The sequence below is a fragment of the Procambarus clarkii genome, chromosome 43 (assembly GCF_040958095.1).
Source record: "Procambarus clarkii isolate CNS0578487 chromosome 43, FALCON_Pclarkii_2.0, whole genome shotgun sequence".
In the NCBI taxonomy this organism is placed as follows: Eukaryota; Metazoa; Arthropoda; class Malacostraca; order Decapoda; family Cambaridae; genus Procambarus; species Procambarus clarkii.
Genome location: NC_091192.1, coordinates 6,923,945 through 6,945,666, shown reverse-complemented (window position 1 = coordinate 6,945,666; position 21,722 = coordinate 6,923,945). Strand labels below are relative to the sequence as shown.

At 39.9% G+C, this 21,722-nt stretch overlaps 1 protein-coding gene across 5 annotated transcripts in view; it reads right to left on the bottom strand.

Annotated features, from left to right (window-relative positions):
• Positions 1-21,722, bottom strand: part of LOC123755734 (uncharacterized) — a 318,192-nt gene that overhangs the window by 82,782 nt on the left and 213,688 nt on the right. For all 5 annotated transcript variants that reach the window (XM_045738480.2, XM_069300013.1, XM_069300014.1 and 2 more), the window contains 2 exons: positions 13,992-21,670; positions 4,456-4,655 (listed from right to left, as the gene is read on the bottom strand). In XM_045738480.2, the coding sequence (XP_045594436.2) occupies positions 4,456-4,655; positions 13,992-21,670 (7,879 nt within the window). The remainder of the gene's footprint in view (positions 1-4,455; positions 4,656-13,991; positions 21,671-21,722) is intronic.

Here is a 21,722-nt window from a genome sequence, read left to right as displayed (position 1 = left end):
AAGGCCGCTGGAGGGAGAGAGAGTGATGCAGTCTGAGAATCCCACACAAGGCCCAGAAAAGTCCAAACCTGGGACAGAACCAACTGGGCCTTCCATCAGTTCACAAGGAACTCGAACCTGGCTAGCTAGGAAAGAACCAGATCCCTGGCTAGCAGACAAGCAGACCAGCTGGAAGCCCACACCAACCAGTCATTTGGTATGCCAAAACCCGAAGACCTAGCAGACACAGATGACCCACGTCAAGCGCGTGCAAACTCGAGGTGCCAGATTCAAGCCGAATGAAAGACAACGAAAGTGGTAAGCCTGCCGCCCCACCATGAAACCTAACCAAGCTCTGAACCCCAAATGAATAGGGACGTGAAAAAAAGTACCCTTGTGGTCCAGTGAAATCATTCAAGCACCTGGATTGGGAACAAGCTGGATCTTCATGACATCATGTGGTATCGCCCCGTTGACGAGGCGACCCGCAAAAGGGCCGACGTAAACCCCGAGAAGCCAACCTACTCACAGAACATCGCACCGACCAGACAAAGAAGGCACCGGGAAACCCACCAATGCAGAAACTGGTACCAGAGGCCTACCTCAACCAAACGAGACCTGAGCCCTGGCACGACGCATCTGAGAGGGTCGGGAACAAACCCCACGGAGCACCAACCAGTCCAAAATAGGATGGCAACTGGTAAAAGCCACCAGCAGAAATGGGGAACACTATCGTCCAGAAACAGCAGAGAACAAAATGGCGAAAACTACTGAAGAGCCAGGGCCCAAGCAGAATCCAAAGACAGAGCAAGCACGGCCTGCTGACATGCTAGACGAGAAGTGAAAAAACATAGAAACCACTTCCCTGAGTATTGGCACAAACAGCTTCAGCAAGGTAGACAACGCAGCAGCTGCCAAAATCTAAACCCCAGTTGAGGGCCCCCCCCTCACCCAGCTCCACCCACATCCTCCAAAAGTATTTTGTAGCATTTTGAGCTCACAGCACCGCTGTTCAGCTTGTGACCACAGCATCGCCTACAAATGCCATAATGTATATGTTCATGCTATTATTTAGCGATGATAGTATTACAGAAGACCCCTGACTGAGATAAAATTGACCAGGATTCTGATAATAGCAGGATTGTGGTGATATTTAGCGCTGTGCGCCATGGAGGGAGGAGTAATGCTGTGGGAGGGAGGGTGGTGGCGTTGTCTTTTGACTGTGTGTGGGCCACCTTTTATTGACTGCACTCACCATACCAGCTTAGTGGCTCACTATGGTGAACACAAATGTAGATACTTATATATAACGTGTGAATAGAGTGCAATAACAGCAATAGGAGTAGGTTGGGAGCCGCCATTTTGTGAGGGAGGTGCATAGTCTGCATGACTTATGTTATTTACTGGTGGCCACTATGGTCTTTGGCCACCATACCAGCTTATTTGTACAGGTATGGTGAATAAAACATGTAGATACTTATATATAATGTGTGTATATAGCATAATAATACCACAGACAGTATTGTTGGGGGAGAAATATTAGTGCGTTTGGCCTAGAGGACAGCCGCCACCAGCTGTGTGAGTAGCTACGTCCTTGTGCCTTTACTCACCATACAAGCTTAGATGTACAGTTATGGTGAACAAAACATGTAAATACTTATATATAACTTCTGTGTATAGTGAATAAATGCAAAACAGTATTGTGGAAGGAGAATGAGGGCGAGTGAGGTGTTGTTGAGGGAGGGAGTGGCAGTGAGTGGCTGGTGTGTTATTACCTAAGTGTAGTTACAGGATGAGAGCTACACTCGTGGTGTCCCGTCTCCCCAGCCCTCTTTGTCATATAATGCTTTGAAATTACTGACAATTTTGGCCTCCACCACCTTCTCACTTAACTTGTTCCAACCATCTACCACTCTGTTTATAAAAAGTGAATTTTCGTATATTTCTCTGGCAGCTTTGTTTCGTTAGTTTAAATCTATGACCTCTTGTTCATGAAGTTCCGGGTCTCAGGAATTCTTCCATATCAATTTTATCGATTCCTGTTACTATTTTGAACGTAGTGATCATATCGCCTCATTTTCTTCTATCTTCTAGTTTTTGCATATTTAATGCCTCTAACCTCTCCTCGTAGCTCTTGTCCTTCAGTTCTGGGAGCCATTTAGTGGCATGTCGTTGCACCTTTTCCAGTTTGTTGATGAGCTTCCTTAAGATATGGGCACCACACAACCGCTGCATATTCCAGCTTTGGTCTAATAAAAGTCGTGAACAATTTCTTTAGTATGTCTCCATCTATGTATTTAAAAGCAATTTTGAGGTTAGAAAGTGTAGCATAAGCTCCTTGCACAATGTTCTCAGGTGGTCCTCAGGTGACGGTTTTCTATCTAGAACCACCCTAGATCCCTTTCTTTGTCAGAATTCTTTAAAGATTTCTCACATAATTTATAGGCTGTGTGGTGGCGGTCACTCCTCGTTGCATTTTGACTCACAATACCAACTTAGTGGTTCGTTATGGTAAGCAAAACGTGCTGATTACTTATATTTAACCTGTGTATATAGTGTAATAACAGCAAAACTATTTGTTTATTTTTTATGAACATAATTGAATCACTAATATGCACACCATAATTTTGAGAACAGCAATGGTTCATACATTTTATTATATAAATATATCACAATTCACTGTATTGAATAATATTACTGCAAAAAAAACTAGGAACAAATCAGAGTCATTGAAATAATTAGGTAATAATATATTTGTGGCAACTGCCGCCTGACAGCTCGAGCGGAGCAGACCTCGTCTGGCGAAGGCTCTGTCAACGCCCCTTTTTTGCCACACTTCCCTACCCTATTGCGGCTAAATTATGCCACCTACAATTTTTTTGTCATTTTTTCCGTGATCAGGGAGCAAAACTGAACACTTATAAGATGAAAGAATTTTTTGGATTTTTTTTTTGTTGTGCCTGTGGGTGTTAAAGCCATTTAGACCCCTAGCGGTTTGAGAGTTAAAGAACTCCAACAAAGAGAGAGATCTTGGGGTGGTTCTATGTAGTAAACTGTCACCAGAGGAACACATAAAGAACATTGTGAGAGGAGGCCAAACATAAACAACACAAGTATAAAGGGGTAAAGAACACCAAGGCAGACCCTCACTCTAGGCAAAAACAAATTGAAAAGAAAAGCCTCACAAGAGGACAGTGAATCCAGAGGGAACAGAGCCGGCTGCTGTTATAGGTGAAATCTAGCTACACAGTGCCCTGCGTCCCTACCAGTGCAATATCTACCACTCACCCCAAGGCAAACTAGGGAGGAAATTCTCCAAAACACTTGGGGCAGTCAATCACCAAGCAGCAAAAGACCAACAGAGGAATACCCAAGGAGACTTGTGGAGGGGAATCCCAAGCCCCTAGGGCAGTACTTACAGGGCACTCAGGGAAGGTGACCCTAAGCACATGCAGCCCGAGTACCTGTGAATATTACTCCCAGCTCACACACTACCATAAGAACAGTACTGAACAGAGAACAACACAACAAGAGTCCGGAGCTGGAACCACAACGACCAAACCATATTCCATCAGCCGAAAAACTGCAGTGTGGAATGCCGGCGCGGGGATCTGGGGCTTCCTCTTCCCCCCTCCCGGGGAGGGGGGAGCTCCACAGACGTGCGGCGCACCTTGTGTGATGTCATGCTTGTTTGCTCGATTTCTATAGGGAAGTTCTGGCCACTCGTTTGTCTATTTTCATTGTTTGCAGCAGAATAGGGGTTTGGTTTTGGGGTGCTTACCTTTCTGCATGCCTGTCCTGGTCAATGGTAGATATAGAATGCTCCACAATCACATGTGCAATTTCTACAGGCCATTGCTCCTTGTGCCTCTCTGAGGGGGCCAGGTTCTGGTTGAGGTCCCCGGTAGGCCTAGAACTCCACCCACATCATCTGATGTCAAAAGTTAGGACTATCCCTATCAGCCTGGATAGCTCCAGGAAGCCATAGGGGCTCCCCCCAGAAAAATAAATAAATAAAGCATCCAAACAGAAAAACAGTGTACATGTATCTCATGGAATCATTCAGTGTTGAAGCATGCACAAAAATGTTTAAGTCACACCTTACCAACCACATAAGAAAACTTGATTAAGTTTAAGATTTTGCCTCGAGGCTGGAGAAGCACAATGGATACAAGTTTAAGCCAGACAATACTTGAGTACAGTGCTGTACAGTGTACTGTATAGGCAAACTAAATGCAGACATTTTTTTCGTAAAGGAAGTAACCATATAAAGGGGGTTAATTGGAAAATAAACACCCATATAAGTTAAAGTAAAATGAGAAGAGACATCGCACCAGTTGCTTATTAGATAAAAAAAATGGAGCCAAGGAGCTGGAGTTTAACACCAGAAAACACAATCAGGTTAATACATATATATGGTCAAAGTATACAACCCGGATAAGACTAAAACAAATAGTAAGTTGTGCGTATACTCACCACAAATGATGGCACATTACCATATTGAAAGGTTTTGATCTTACTGAAGCTCACTGTAATACCAGTCTCCTGCTTATATCCAATAAAATATACAGATGCCTTCTTGCCACGGTAAATGCGTTCAACATACGATGGCCACCATACACCTCTCTCCATGGACCACACAAGGTCACCTGGCTTAAATTCAACTTCTGTCTTTCCTGTAATGACATTAAGTATACATAATGCCATATAGCTAAACTAAAAAATACAAACAATGTAAAGGACTGAATTAAAGGGTAGGTGGCATGAAATAGTAATATGAGAGGAACATGAATACAAAGTTACCTCCTCCTTGTATACTGACATCCAGGGCTAGGAACAGTATTCACATGCTATTTAAATACAGTGTTCACATGCTATTTAAATACAGTGCTCTTTTAGTCCAAAACAAATATTAACTTTTTCACACTTGCATTTCCTCAATGCAAAAATATTACAGTATCAGCTGTGGGAAATTTCCACATTAATCATCTTCTTTCTTGAGGTTATCTTGAGATGATTTCGGGGCTTTAGTGTCCCCGCGGCCCGGTCCTCGACCAGGCCTCCCCCCTCAGGAAGCAGCCCGTGACAGCTGACTAACACTCAGGTACCTATTTTACTGCTAGGTAACAGGGGCATAGGGTGAAAGAAACTCTGCCCATTGTTTCTCGCCGGCGCATGGGATCGAACCCGGGACCACATGATCACAAGTCTAGCGTGCTGTCCGCTCGGCCGACCGGCTCCCTTATACGGCTCCCTGACCATAACTTCTAATACAACAAGCAGAGAATAAAATTCTGCTGTTTTTTATTAAAGTTTAAATACATATTTTTTGTTACTGTTTTCACAACAGAGAAAACGAGAATGACAACTTGTGCCAGAAAATTAGGTTGATATACCCCTGCGTTGTCAACATCTCGTTCTCAAAACTTTTCTGGCTAATTTAATATAAAAATCATCAGTCCCAGAACTGGTAATAAAATCAATCTTCTAAATAAATTATACATTACACAACAATATGGAATTAGCAATAATCCTCCTTACCCTTTTAGATAAAATTCATAAATCGAAGTGAGGTGCGAGGCGGGAGCCAGGCCATTAGTGTACTAGACTAGTGTTACTACATCGTGTGGTATTGGTTGTGAGAAGTTGGATTTTGGCCCACTTCTCAGCTAGCTTACATTTATTAGATAGTAGAAGAAAGAGGTATTTTGGCCTTAGAAAATTTCAGAGATGTGCACAGGGTGTGCACAAAACCCTATCTTCCTTGTTAGTGGAGATAGAAGGTCAAAATTACATTTCATTCGAATGAGGATGCCTTCAGCATTCCAAAGAACTAGCCCTCGTTAATGTAGGTATTCTCAGTGAAAAGTTACAGGTTTTCTCTGAATTCTGTAAGGTTGGCCCCATAGCAACCGTGAGAGGAGAATAAGGGTACTCCCTCAAGTGGTTAACGGTTCCCTGCCGGTGACATGACATCACCAGCTGGCTCCGCCATGATTAGTAGCGGCATTAGTGCGCCTTAGGCCTGTCAGGCATTGATTGGTTGAGTGCCTGGCACCAAGGGAGCCGCTGCCTGGATTTCTTGTGCCAAAATGCCGCAGGCATCCCTGGAAACACAAACCGTAACTGTCTCTATTTTCCACTTGTCACAACTTTTAATAAAGTTGTTACATCTTGGCTTAACGTGTTTATGATGTATTAGAACGTTGTTACAACTTGCTATATTGGTTGTTGTAGTTGGTTAGGAGGCGTTAAAACTTGTTCGAACGTTGTACCAACGTCGTAGTTTCGGTGTGTATTTGGCGGTATGAGACTCCCGCCCAAGGGTGGTATTCTGTCCTGCGTTGCTGTACCTACAAGACGTGGACTGCCTCTGCTCCCGGCCAGAGTAGAGGTCTTTTCCTGTCTCCAGCAGGTTCAGCTAGCCTAATTTAACCCTACGCCATCCCCCACTGCTGTTGCAGAATCCTACAGTGACGGGACGTCACCAGCTGTAAAATTAACGAAGATACGAGAAGTTACAGCCATCACTCGCGTCACCCCATCACAGGTGCAGTTCAGACTGTGTAATTACCTAAGTGTAATTACCTAAGTGTAGTTACAGGATGAGAGCTACGCTCGTGGTGTCCCGTCTTCCCAGCACTCTTTGTCATATAACGCTTTGAAACTACTGACGTTCTTGGCCTCCACCACCTTCTCACCTAACTTGTTCCAACCGTCTACCACTCTGTTTGCGAAAGTGAATTTTCTTATATTTCTTCGGCATCTGTGTTTAGCTAGTTTAAATCTATGACCTCTTGTTCTTAAAGTTCCAGGTCTCAGGAAATCTTCCCTATCAATTTTATCAATTCCTGTTACTATTTTGTATGTAGTGATCATATCACCTCTTTTTCTTCTGTCTTTTAGTTTTGGCATATTTAATGCCTCTAACTTCTCCTCGTAGCTCTTGCCCTTCAGTTCTGGGAGCCACTCAGTAGCATGTCTTTGCACCTTTTCCAGTTTGTTGATGTGCTTCTTAAGATATGGGCACCACACAACAGCTGCATATTCTAGCTTTGGCCTAACAAAAGTCGTGAACAATTTCTTTATTATTTCTCCATCCATGTATTATAAAGCAGTTCTGAAGTTAGAAAGCGTGGCATAGGCTCCTCGCACAACGTTCTTTATGTGGTCCTCAGGTGATAGTTTTCTATCTAGAACCACCCTTAGATCTCTTTCTTTATCAGAATTCTTTAAAGATTTCTCACATAATATATAGGTTGTGTGGGGTCATGGTCTCCTATTTCACATTCCATAACTTGGCATTTATTAACTTTAAATTCCATTTGCCAAGTGGTGCTTCATATACTTATTTTGTCCAGGTCATCTTGAAAGGCATGACAATCATCTAAGTTTCTTATCCTTCCTATTATCCTAGCATCATCAGTAAACATGTTCATATAATTTTGTATACCAACTGGTAGATTATTTATGTAGACAATAAACATCACTGGTACAAAAACTGAACCCTGTGTAATTACCTAAGTGCAATTACCGAAGTGTAGTTACAGGATGAGAGCTACGTTCGTGGTGTCCCGTCTTCCCAGCACTCTTTGTCATATAACGCTTTGAAACTACTGACGGTCTTGGCCTTCACCACCTTCTCCCCTAACTTGTTCCAACCGTCTACCACTCTGTTTGCGAAAGTGAATTTTCTTATATTTCTTCAGCATCTGTGTTTAGCTAGTTTATATCTATGACCTCTTGTTCTTAAAGTTCCAGGTCTTAGGAAATCTTCCCTATCGATTTTATCAATTCCTGTTACTATTTTGTATGTAGTGATCATATCACCTCTTTTTCTTCTGTCTTCTAGTTTTGGCATATTTAATGCATCTAACCTCTCCTCGTAGCTCTTGCCCTTCAATTCTGGGAGCCACTTAGTAGCATGTCTTTGCACCTTTTCCAGTTTGTTGATGTGCTTCTTAAGATATGGGCACCACACAACTGCTGAATATTCTAGCTTTGGCCTAACAAAAGTCGTGAACAATTTCTTTAGTATATCGCCATCCATGTATTTAAAAGCAATTCTGAAGTTTGAAAGCGTGGCATAGGCTCCTCGCACAATATTCTTTATGTGGTCCTCAGGTGATAGTTTTTTATCTAGAACCACCCCTAGATCTCTTTCTTTATCAGAATTTTTTAAAGATTTCTCACATAATATATATGTTGTGTGGGGTCTATGTTCTCCTATTCCACATTCCATAACATGGCATTTATTAACATTAAATTCCATTTGCCAAGTGGCGCTCCATGTACTTATTTTGTCCAGGTCCTCTTGAAGGGCATGACAATCATCTAAGTTTCTTATCCTTCTTATTATCTTAGTATCATCAGTAAACATGTTCATATAATTCTGTATACCAACTGGTAGATCATTTATGAAGACAATAAACATCACTGGTGCAAGAACTGAACCCTGTGGTACTCCACTTGTGACATTTCTCCAGTCCGATACATTGCCTCTCATCACAGCCCTCATTTTTCTATCAGTCAGAAAATTTTTCATCCATGTTAGAAGCGTACCTGTCACTCCTCCAATATTTTCCAGTTTCCAGAACAACCTCTTATGTGGAACTCTGTCGAAAGCCTTTTTTAGGTCCAGATAGATGCAGTCAACCCAACCATCTCTTTCCTGTAATATCTCTGTTGCTCGATCATAGAAACTGAGTAAATTTGATACACAGGATCTTCCAGATCGAAAACCATACGGTCTGTCTGATATTATATCATTTCTCTCCAGGTGTTCTACCCATTTAGTTTTAATTATTTTTTCCAATATTTTGACTATTACACTTGTCAATGATACTGGTCTATAATTAAGGGGGTCTTCCCTGCTTCCACTTTTGTAGATTGGAACTATGTTAGCCTTTTTCCACACATCAGCTACAACTCCTGTATACAGGGATGCCTGAAAAATCCGTTGAAGAGGAATGCTGAGCTCAGGTACACATTCTCTCAGAACCCATGGTGAAACTCCATCTGGACCAACTGCTTTGTTCTTATTTAGCTCCTTGAGCATTTTTTCCACTTCATCTCTAGACACCTCTATGTGCTCTATGTTGTTCTCTGGAATTCTTATTGTATCTGGTTCCCTAAAGATTTCATTTTGTACAAACACACTTTGGAACTTTTCGTTTAATGTTTCACACATTTCCTTTTCATTTTCTGTGAATCTATTTCCCATTTTCAACCTCTGAATATTATCCTTTGCCTGCAATTTGTTGTTTATGAATTTATAGAATAGACCTGGTTCTGTTTTACATTTGTCTGCAATCCCTTTTTCAAAATTTCTTTCTGCCTCTCTCCTCACTGCCGTGTAGTTGTTTCTCGCATCTTTGTATCGCTGGTATGTTTGGGGGTTCGGCCTCTTCCTGTATTGATTCCATTTTTGTGTCTATTGGTCTCTGGCCCTCTCGCACTTTCTGTTGAACCAATCCTGTTTCCTAGTTCTGCTTCTCTGTTTTGGTATAAATTTTTTTGTGCCTTTATCATATATTTCACAAAACCTGACATACATCTCATTCACTTCCTTGCCTAGCAACAAGTCTGTCCAATTATACTCACTAAAAAATTTTCTAAGGTTGCCATAATGTCCTCTCCTAAAGTCAGGTTTTTCATTTGCATCGACCGTCATATTTTCTTCCAGATTATAACGCATTGCATACTTTATTCCCAAAAAGACATGGTCACTTTTACCCAAGGGAGGAAGGTACTGAATGTCAAATATTTCTTCCTCCTTCCTGGTAAATATCAAATCTAGCATGGAGGGAACGTCCCCTGTGGTACTCCACTTGTGACATTTCTCCATTCCGATACCTTGCCTCTGATCACTGCCCTCATTTTTCTATCACTCAGGAAATTGTTAGAAGCTTACCTGTCACCCCTCCAATATTTTCCAGTTTCCAGAACAACCTCTTATGTGGAACTCTGTCGAAAGCCTTTTTTTAGGTCCAAATAGATGCAGTCAACCCAACCATCTCTTTCCTGTAAAATCTCTGTGGCTCAATCATAGAAACTGAGTAAATTCGATACACAGGACCTTCCAGATCGAAAACCATACTGTCTGTCTGATATAATATAATTTCTCTCCAGGTGTTCCACCCATTTAGTTTTGATTAGTTTTTCCAATACTTTCACAGGGGAAATTTCACAATGAACTCGGCGCAGCATGGTGGTTAAACAAGCTACGAGGATGAGGGAAGGGGATGTTCCCTCCATGCTGGATATGATATTTACCAGGAAAGAGGGAGATATATTTGACATTCAGTACTTCTTCCATTGGGTAAAAGTGACCATGTGTTTTTGGGAATAAAGTATGTAATTGCGTTATAATCTGGAAGAAAATGAGGTTGAAGAAGTTGAAAAACCTGATTTCAGGAGAGGTCATTATGGGGAACTCAGACATTTCTTTAAGGAATTTGACTGGAAAGACTTGCTGTTAGGACATAAAGTAAATGAGATGTATGTAAAGTTTTGTGAAATATATGATAAAGGCACAACAAAATTTGTACCAAAGCAGAGATGCAGAACTAGGAAACAGGATTGGTTCAACAGAAATTGCGAGAGGGCCAGAGACCAAAAGACACAAAAATGGAATCATTATAGGAAGAGGCCAAACCCCCAAACATACCAGCGATACAAAGATGCGTGAAACAACTACACAGCAGTAAGGAGAGAGGCAGAAAGAAATTTTGAAAAAGGGATAGTGGACAAATGTAAAACAGAACCGGGCCTATGCTACAAATTCATAAACAACAAATTGCACTAGCTAAACACAGATGCCGAAGAAATATAAGAAAATTCACCTTCGCAAATAGAGTGGTAGACGGTTGGAACAAGTTAAGTGAGAAGGTGGTGGAGGCCAAGACCGTCAGTAGTTTCAAAGCGTTATATGACAGAGTGCTGGGAAGACAGGACACCACGAGCGTAGCTCTCATCCTGTAACTACACTTAGGTAATTACACTTAGGTAATTACACTTGTCTGACATTAGGTGAAGGACTGATGATTGTTGACATGGGGAGCTGGCAGCTCCTGTGGTAATGCCACCTGCCAGTGCCCAGCTTTACTACAGAGGGTGGGATGAGAAAGGATGGGGGGGGGAAGAGAAGGGTTAATAACTAACTATTGAGTGGAGCATTTGCCAAAATGCCGAAGAAATATAAGTGTTTATAAGTGTATACTAATATAAGTGTATACTGCAGTGTTTGTTTACATTCTGTGATCACACACGTTGTTTGTTTTTCTTCACTTTCTTTCTAAGGGGTTTGTTTCTCTGGTGATCATGAATTACCCGTTCATTGAAACTCTGTGAGGGGGGCCAGGTTTTGGTGTCTTGTAGGTTATTAACCCTTAAACTGCGCATGGCGTATATATACGCCCTGAGTAACATGTCCCATGGTGCGCATGGCGTATATATACGCCATAGGGTGCCAGGCCTGATTCAAATGGCCCGCGGCTACACGGGGTTCACAGTAGCTTCCTCAGGGCTCTTGTAAACAGATGCCATTTTAAAAAAAAATCGTGGGCAATATTCTCAGGTGTGAGAGGCACAGTACTGTTGGAGCAACCAAGCATGAGCGAACAGCATTGATGTTCAGCTTGTGACCACAGCATCGCCGAAAAATGTCAAAATAAATATATAATTGTTATTATTTAGCGATGACAATATTACAGATGACCAATGACTGTGATATAAATAACCAGGGTTGTGATAATAGCAGGATTGTTGTAATAATTAGCGCTGTGGGAGGAGTGATGCTGAGAGACGGAGGGAGACAGCATCGTTTACTGTGTGGCTGTGACTGTGTGGCCACCTGTTATTGTTTGCATTCACCATACCAGGTCAGTGGTTCTCTATGGTGAACACAAATGTAGATACTTATATATAATGTGTGTATTAGTGTAATAACAGCAAAAGGATTATGCTGGGAGGAGCCATATGGGTGACGGAGGTGAAGTCGTCTGCACGATTTGTCTAGCTGTTTAGAGGGTGGCCACTATGCTCTTTGGGCGCACTACAAGCTTAGGTGTACAGTTACGGTTATCTTGAGGTTATCTTGAGATGATTTCGGGGCTTTTTAGTGTCCCTGCGGCCCGGTCCTCGACCAGGCCTCCACCCCCAGGAAGCAGCCCGTGACAGCTGACTAACTCCCAGGTACCTATTTACTGCTAGGTAACAGGGGCATTCAGGGTGAAAGAAACTTTGCCCATTTGTTTCTACCTCGTGCGGGAATCGAACCCGCGCCACAGAATTACGAGTCCTGCGCGCTATCCACCAGGCTACGAGGCCCCTTTGTTGTAATAATTAGCGCTGTGGGAGGAGTGATGCTGAGAGACGGTGCATAAAACATGTAGATATTTATATATAATATGTGTATATAGGGTAATAACACTGCAAAAGGTATTGTTCGGGGAGAAAGTTTAGTGCGTGTGACCTTGAAAGAGTGAGGGAGCCGCCAGCCGCCATCTGTGTATAGCGACGACTCTTAGTGCCTGAACTAACTATATCAGCTTAGCTGTACAGTTGTGGTGAACAAAATATACACATACTTATATATAACGTCTGTATATAGTGTAATAACACCACAACTGGTATTGTTGGGGGAGAAAGTTTAGTGCGTGTGACCTTGAATGAGTGAGGGAGCCGCCATCTGTGTATAGCGACGACTCTTAGTGCCTGAACTAACTATATCAGCTTAGCTGTACAGTTGTGGTGAACAAAATATATACATACTTATATATAATGTCTGTATATAGTGTAATAACACCACAAATGGTATTGTTGGGGATGAAAGTTTAGTGCGTGTGACCTTGAAAGAGTGAGGGAGCCGCCAGCCGCCATCTATGTATAACGACGACTCTTAGTGCCTGAACTAACTATATCAGCTTAGCTGAACAGTTGTGGTGAACAAAATATACACACACTTATATATAACGTCTGTATATAGTGTAATAACACCACAACTGCTATTGTTGGAGGAGAAAGTTTAGTGCGTGTGTTGAGGGAGTGGCAGCGAGTGGCTGGCTGCTGTGTGACGGTAACTCCTCGTTGCTTTTCGACTCTCAATACCAACTTAGTGGTTCGTTATGGTGACCAAAACATGCCAATACTTATATATAACATGTGTATAGAGTGTAATAGCAGCAAAACTATTTGTTCATTGTTTTATAAACATAATTATTGAATCACTAATATGCACATCATACTTTTGAGTATAGCGATTATTAACCACTTTTATTATATAAATATATTACAATACACACTATTGAATAATATTACTGCAAAAAAACTAAGAAAAAATCAATCGGAGACATTGAAACAATTAGGTAATAATATCTTTGTGGCAACTCCCATCTGTCAACGCCGGTGACGCTGACCGGGTCTGACGACCGCTCTGTCAACGCCCACTTTTTGCCAGACTTCCTCAGTCAATTGTGCCCAAAATATGTCACCTACGATTTTTTTTTCCGTGCTCAGGGGACACAAATTAACATGTTTAGAAGACGAAAAAAAAATTTTGAATTTTTTTTTTCTTGCGCACAGGGGTGTAAATGTCCCAAGGACCCCTGAGCAGTGTAAGGGTTAAGGACCACTAGAGCTGATGTGACTAATACATATGACACTATCTCAGTGTGTTCAGCAATAGGGAGCCACTGTTTGGCCCCTCCAGAAAACAAAAATTGAAATCCTAAAAGCCATATTCTGTATGCAACAAAAGGCAACTTTTATCCAACATGAAAAGCAGCAGCATCAAAGTGGAAACCTGAATTACAGAATTATGCAGTACAGTATATTATTCAAGTAGTGAGATAAACAGCTGCTGCACGACTGAATAAAAACAGACAAGCAATCAATAAAGTAGAATTGTGAATGTGACTATTTATGGTCTTATATTTATGCCAAATTTTTATTTTAAAACAAATCTTATTAATAATCATCTAAAACAAATACTGCTTAGTACTCAAACTCACCTTGTAAAAATGGTGATGATGTCAGGTCAGGAAGCTCATCATCCACATCATCATCTGGTTGAGACCCACAAGATATACTGGTATCTTCACAGTCTTGCTTGCCTTCTACTTTGTTGACTACACAAGTTTCATCAATATGTGATATTTGTCTTGTGCTCAGTGCCTTTACCCTGGTATTTCTCTTCTTTGCTTGCACTACAGAATTCTTTGCTCTTAATTGCTTCTTGGATAGGTTTATCCCTAATGATTCCGTCTCACGAGCAACCATTACTTCACTAGGCTTCCTCGTTCTTAACTGCTTCTTGGATAGGTTTATCCCTAATGGTCCCGTCTCACGAGCAACCATTACTTCACTAGGCTTCCTCGTTCTTAACTGCTTCTTGGATAGGTTTATCCCTAATGGTCCCATCTCACGAGCAACCATTACTTCACTAGGCTTCCTCGTTCTTAACTGCTTCTTGGATAGGTTTATCCCTAATGGTTCCATCTCACGAGCAACCATTACTTCACTAGGCTTCCTCGTTCTTAACTGCTTCTTGGATAGGTTTATCCCTAATGGTTCCGTCTCACGAGCAACCATTACTTCACTAGGCTTCCTCGTTCTTAACTGCTTCTTGGATCGGTTTATCCCTAATGGTTCCGTCTCACCAGCAACCATTACTTCACTAGGCTTCCTTCTTCTTAACTTCTTCTTAGATGGGTTCATCTCCAATGGTTCCATCTCATGAGCAACCATTACTTCACTATGCTTCCTTGTTCTTAACTTTTTCTTGGATAGGTTTATCCCTAATGGTTCCGTCTCATGAGCAACCATTACTTCACTAGGCTTCGTTCTTCTTAACTTTTTCTTTGACAAGTTCTTCCCTAATTGTTCCATCTCATGAGTTACCATTACTTCCCTAGGCTTCCTTGTTCTTAACCGTTTCTTAGACGGGTTTATCCTTAATGGCTCTGTCTCGTGAGCAACCATTACTTCACTTGGTCTCATTGTTCTTAATTGATTCTTGGACAGGTTCAACGCTAGTGGTTCTGTCTCGAGAGCATCTATTATTTCATCACTCTTAATGCTGCATCCATTTGTTTTTTTACTACTATCACTTTCCAAGTCTCCATGGAAAGGCTCGTCAATATCAGGCGATAGTTTACGCTTTCTTATATTAGTTATATTATCTGAGGTTTCAAGTTGTGTACTGTTTACTCTCTTCCTAATGTGGCTTCTTGTGTCTCTAAAAGTGTTTTGGTCCTCTCTAAAATCCACCTCTGAAACTGTGCTTCTGTTTTCAAGGATATAATAATCATCAGACTCTTTTGTAGATAATGACTCAGAATTAGAATTATTTTTTTCTTTTCTTTTTTCAATTTCAGTGAACTCAATTTTAGATTTTGTTTTCTCTGGTAAATTTATTTCAGTTTTCACTTCCCTGAATGATTCACAAATAAATGAATTCACAAATTTAGCCTTTTCCTGTTTTTTCCCCACTGCACCTCTTGTATTTGCTCTCTTAATTTTCTTACCTATCTTCTTAGTATTCTTAAATGCTCCTCTACCAGCAGGTTTTCTATCTTTCTGACTTTCAGTTTTCCCCACTGTATTTTCCAGCTCCTCTACATCACATTTTCCTACAACACCTACTTTTTCTCTAGTTGCCTTTGTTTTCTTCCTCATTACACCACCTATCTTCTTTCTTGCAACTTTTTTAATTATCCTTTTTATTTTATTCTTTCCCTTAGTTTTTCTTCCCTTAAACATTTTTGTGACTTTTTGTATAAAATCAGGACCCTTTCTTTTCCCCTTAACATTTAATAAAATTGTCTTCAAAGTATTTATTTTGTCATTATATCTATCATCAAACCCTTCAAAGTCAGTGACATCACATCCACTGACTATACTATTTGAATTGTTCCCTACATTTATTGGCATTGGTGACTTTTTAAAATACAGACTAGAGTGATCATTTTCAAAAAATGTTATCCAACCTGCAGGTCTTTGGCTCAAGTCTCTAACAATTTGACTTTGTCCAGGTGTTTGACTTGTGCTTGCAACAGAATCTTCATATGAAAATTCACTATGAATTTTATTTTCACAATTGTCAATATTTACCTCACACCCAAGATCTTTGAAGTTTCTAGTGTTTGCAACACACAATGTATGTGCCCCAGCATACTGAAAATTACCATCACTCATACCTGGATGACACTTAACTTGTTCAGCAGGCAAATATGTGGACACTTTTGGATTAACACCCTGCACACCATCATCATCATTAACACTCAAGCTTCTTAACTTTACACCTACCATATCAACTATTACACTTGTTTCCATCTGACATTTATGTGAAGATATATCCACCTGGCAAGGTTCTTTGAAATGTTTATGAGACTGTCCCTGTGTATCTTCATGTTGTTGTTCTTGAGTGATACATCCACGCTGTTCTTCAGATGCTTTATATTGTCCCTGTGTCTGACTATGGTAATGTTCTTGTGCAGCATTGTGTGTGTGTTCATGAATACCTGCATTAACACTATCTTGTTCTTCCCTACATTCACAGTGATGCAAATGCCTAGCTGAATCAACAAATGTCTGAGGTTCTTGCTTATCAAAATTAATTTGGATATGATGGCAAAAATAGCTGTTCTCGGGAAAATTATGAGTTTGCTTTTTGTCTTTTGCTTCATCATCAAAGTCTTCTTCTGTCACAGTGGTAGCAATTTTTTTGTCTTCTTCTGTATTACAATACAAATTATCCTCTGCTTCTGTATCTTTTTCTTGGCCTTCATTTACAAAATTTTCTTTTGCTACAGTTTCACAGATTTGTTTGTGATATTTTTCTTCACTGTCAAATTTGTCCTCAACTACAGGAGAACAATTTTGTCCATGGTTCTTAATCTCACAAACAATCTTCTCGGCTTCAGTGATATTACCTTTCAGAGTTTTTGCTTCATTGTTGTCATCTTTCCCTTCTTCAGAGTTGTCTCTTAGAGTGCCTTTCTGATCACATACCTGACTGCCATTGTCTTGACAATACACTTTATGTTCATCTGCTTCAGTACAAAGAATTGGGTCATGATCAATGGCCTCTTTTCTACCATCTCCCCCATCAAGTACAACACTTTCTTCTTTGAAAGGAGAAATCTGAAGATCATTATCCTCACCATCACTATCTTCTTTGTGACTCTCATCGTCTGCTTCAGTAGTGTAAAGCTGATCTTGATAACTTACCTTACTTCTACTGTCTTCCTGAGTATGTAGTTGACTTGCTTCCGCAATAACAAATTCATCCTGATCACTGATCTTTCTTCTACTGGTTACTTCACGTTGAGTATCCTCCTTTACTTCCCTGATATTACTTTCATCTCTAGGTTTTGCTTCAGTATAATAGTCTTTCTCTTCTTCATTAATTTGTGTGTGTTCCTTGCAATGCTTCCAATATTTATCTGTTTCACAAGTATTGCTTTGTTCTAAGTCAATGTGCTCACTTCCAGTGTCTTCTTTATAATATATCTCACCTTCATCTTTCTCACTACTATCAATATGCACTATGTCATCTTCTCCACTTCCATTGTTTTCTTCATAATGCAATTGACCTTCGCTGCCTTTAATATCTTCATCGCTCACCTCTTCTCCATAATTCATTTCACATTCACTGGCTTTGAATTTTTCTTGATTATAAACATCTTTTTCATAATGCGTCTGAATAACGTTACCTTCACTGAGACAGTCTTCTTTATCGTTATCTTCCACATAATGGGTCTCATCTTCATTGGTTTTAGTAACATTGTTTACTTCTTCAATGTTAAACTCATCTCCATGATGCATTTGACCTTCATTTTCTTCAGTGGGAGTAATTTCTTTTAAGTAATTATTCTTTTCTCTATAATGCACTTGACTTTCATTCACTTTAATTACATCTTGATTTAAATCCTCACCTTCATAATGCATCTGACCTTCATTGGCTTTTATTTCTTCTTGAACATTATGCTCTTCTCCATAATGCATCTGACCTTTATGTTCTCTAATTGTTTTGACTTCTAACTGATCACTATCATCACTTCCATATTGCATCTGACCATCAATGGTTTTTATTTCATTATCCATTTCTTCAAAATGCAACTGACCTACATTGGCAATAATTTTGTTTTGCTCATCATCATCTTCATAATACATCTGACCTTCATTAGCTTCATTGATATCCATTTCTTCTTTATCATTATCATCTTTTTCATATTGCATCTGACCTTTGGTGGCTTCCATTTCTTCATCACTGAATTCTTCTCTATATTGTACCTGATCTTCATTTACTTTTATTTCTTCTAGATTGAAATTATCTTCTCCATAATGTACCTGATCTTTATTTTCTGTAATGGCTTTGATTTCTTCTTGACCTTTATTCCCTTCTTCAAAACGTATCTGACTTTTATTGGTTTTGTTGGTCTTGAATTTTTTCTTACTGTTATTATCCAAAAAATGCACCTGACTTTCACTGGCTTTGATTTCTAGTGTGTTATCATCTTCTCCATAAAGTATCTGATCTTCATTGGCTTCAATTTCTTCATCATTATCCTCACCTTCAGAGTGTGCCAGACCTTCCAGGATAGTGCTTTCTTCCTGATCATTATCCTCACCTTCAGAGTGTGCCAGACCTTCCAGGATAGTGCTTTCTTCCTGATCATTATCCTCACTTTCAGAGTGTGCTGGACCCTCCATGGTAGTGCTTTCTTCCTTATCATTATCATCACCTTCAGAGTGTGCTGGACCTTCCATGACAGCACTTTCTTCCTGATCATTATCCTCACCTTCAGAGTGTGCTGGACCCTCCATGGTAGTGCTTTCTTCCTGATCATTATCCTCACCTTCAGAGTGTGCTGGACCTTCCATGGTAGTGCTTTTTTCCTGATCATTATCCTCACCTTCAGAGTGTGCTGGACCTTCCATGGTAGTGCTTTCTTCCTTATCATTATCATCACCTTCAGAGTGTGCCAGACCTTCCAGGATAGTGCTTTCTTCCTGATCATTATCCTCACCTTCAGAGTGTGCTGGACCCTCCATGGTAGTGCTTTCTTCCTGATCATTATCCTCACCTTCAGAGTGTGCTGGACCCTCCATGGTAGTGTTTTCTTCCTTATCATTATCATCACCTTCAGAGTGTGCTGGACCTTCCATGACAGCACTTTCTTCCTGATCATTATCATCACCTTCAGAGTGTGCTGGACCCTCCATGACAGCACTTTCTTCCTGATCATTATCATCACCTTCAGGGTGTGCTGGTCCTTCCATGGTAATGCTTTCTTCTTGAACACTATCCTTTACCTGATAATTCATTTGACCATAACTGGTTTTGAATTGAGCTTGATAGCTATCTTCACTATCTTCATCTCCAAAATACATCTGACCTTTACTGGATAAACTGGCTGTGATTTCTTTATTAGTATCATCACCTTTGTATTGCAACTGACACATGCTACCTTCACTAGCTATAATTTCCTCATGATCTTTATAATCTATATAATGCATCTGACCTTCATTTGCATTTTCTTCTTGCTCATTATGCTCTTCTTCATGATGCACCAGATTGTCATTTGTTTTTATTTCTTCTTGATAATTATGCTCTTCTCCATAATGCATCTGACCTTCTTTGGCTTCATTCATTTCTTCAGGATCATTACCATCCTTTACACAGTACATCTGACTTCTAATAACTTTAATTTCTTGATCATTATTCACTTCCTCATAATGCATTCTACTTTCATTTGTTTCAGTGTTTTTTATTTCTTCTTGAGTATTGGACTCTTCATCATAAAACACATGACCTTCATTGACTTCATCGATCTTGATTTCCTCAGAATTATTCTCCTCAAATTGACCTTCAATTTTACCAAAGACTTTGCTATCTCTCTTATCATCTTCTTCTTCTACACAATACATCCAACTTTCATTAGTTTCATCTGAATTTATTTCTTCTCTGTAAAATGTCTGCTCTTTATTTAATTTTATTTCTTGACCATTTTCCTCATCAACATTATACATCTGAACTTCACTGGCTTTTATTACCTCTTTATTATACTCTTCATCATAATGATTCGCACCTATATTGGCTCCACTGTCTTTAAATTCTTCTTGATCATTACACTCTTCTCCATAAAGCATCTGACCAACACTGATTTCTAAATCATTATCCTTATCACTATAATGTGCCTCACCTTCAGATGGTTCACTAACAATAATTTCTTGAGTGTTATCTTTGTCTATACAATGTACTTCACATTCATTGGCTTCACTAGCTGTCATTTCTTCTTGTTCGGTATTATCTTTTTCATAGTTCTTCTGACCATTATTGACTTCACTTGCAGTAACTTCCATTTTATTTATATTTTCATCCCCATAATACATCTGACCCTCACGGGCTTCACTGGATTTAAGTTTATAATCATTATCTACTCCCCCATAATGTACACTAATTTCCTTTTTACCAAAAGGTTTTATTTCTCTTTTATCATTATCCTTTTCGCCATAATAGTTCCAACCTTCATTGGTTTCACCATAACTGATTTCTTTTTTGCCATAAAACTTCTGATATTCACTGGGTTTGACTTGTCGATCGTTGCCCTCATCTAGGTAATGCATACCAGCTTCAGTGGTTTTGATTTTTTCTTGAGCATTATCCTCTTCTTCAAATTGTGTTTGATCTTCACAGGCATCACGTGATTTGATTTCTTGATCATTATCCTCTTCAAAATAATGCATTTGATTGTCACTGGTTTCCATTTCTTGATTATTATCCTCTTTACACTGAGTCTGATTTGTATTGATTCCTATGGGTCTTGTTACTTTTTTATCTTTCTCTGCTTCTCCATAATGCAACTGAACTTCATAGGCTCTAAAAGCTTGCATGTCTTGTGAATTGTTATCCTCTTTTCCATAATGCATATGATGTTCCCTTACCTTACTGACTTGGATTTCTTGTCGATTGTTGCCTCCTCCTTCATTATCTAACTGACCTTCATTAGCCTCACTTTCCTTATTTTCTTCTTGATCATTATTGTCATCTACATAATATATTTGACCATCATTGGCTTTCCTGACCTTGATTTCTTCTGGATCTTCATCGTCTTCCTTGTGAACCTGACCTAGTAAAATAGTATTGAACTGAATTTGATCTTGTGCCTCACTAAGACACTTTTTCCCTTGAAGTCTCTGACAATCAAGACTGTCAATATTATAGCCTTGTCTACATACCAGTGAATTGGAACCAAACATGTCTTCAGTACCGTATTGGCATTTGTTACTTCCACCAGAGTTAGCATCATGATCAGCAATCTTATCATGTTTTATAACACCTTTAACATTCTGGTTAGCATTAGCACTGATACTATTTGTCAGATCCACTTCATCGCTACATGGATATTCTTCTACAGGTAGGTGTGAATCAGAATGCTTATGTGCAACTTCCAGCTCACTCAATTCTGTACTATGGCTTACCAATATGTTATCATTTATAAAGACCCTTTTGTGTCCAGTCAGCTCTTGAAGACTTTGAACATCATTAGGTTGATAATTGCTCTGGTTTTTATCATTACTGTGGGGGTTTCTCACCTTATATGTGTTAGAGTCAACCTGAGAACGAGCCTTATGTTCCTCAGAGACTCCCTCTCCTAGCTCTGGCCACAAATTCTCCTGGGGTCTGAAACCAAGAGAAGACACAGGTGAGAACCCCCACAGTAATATGATACCAG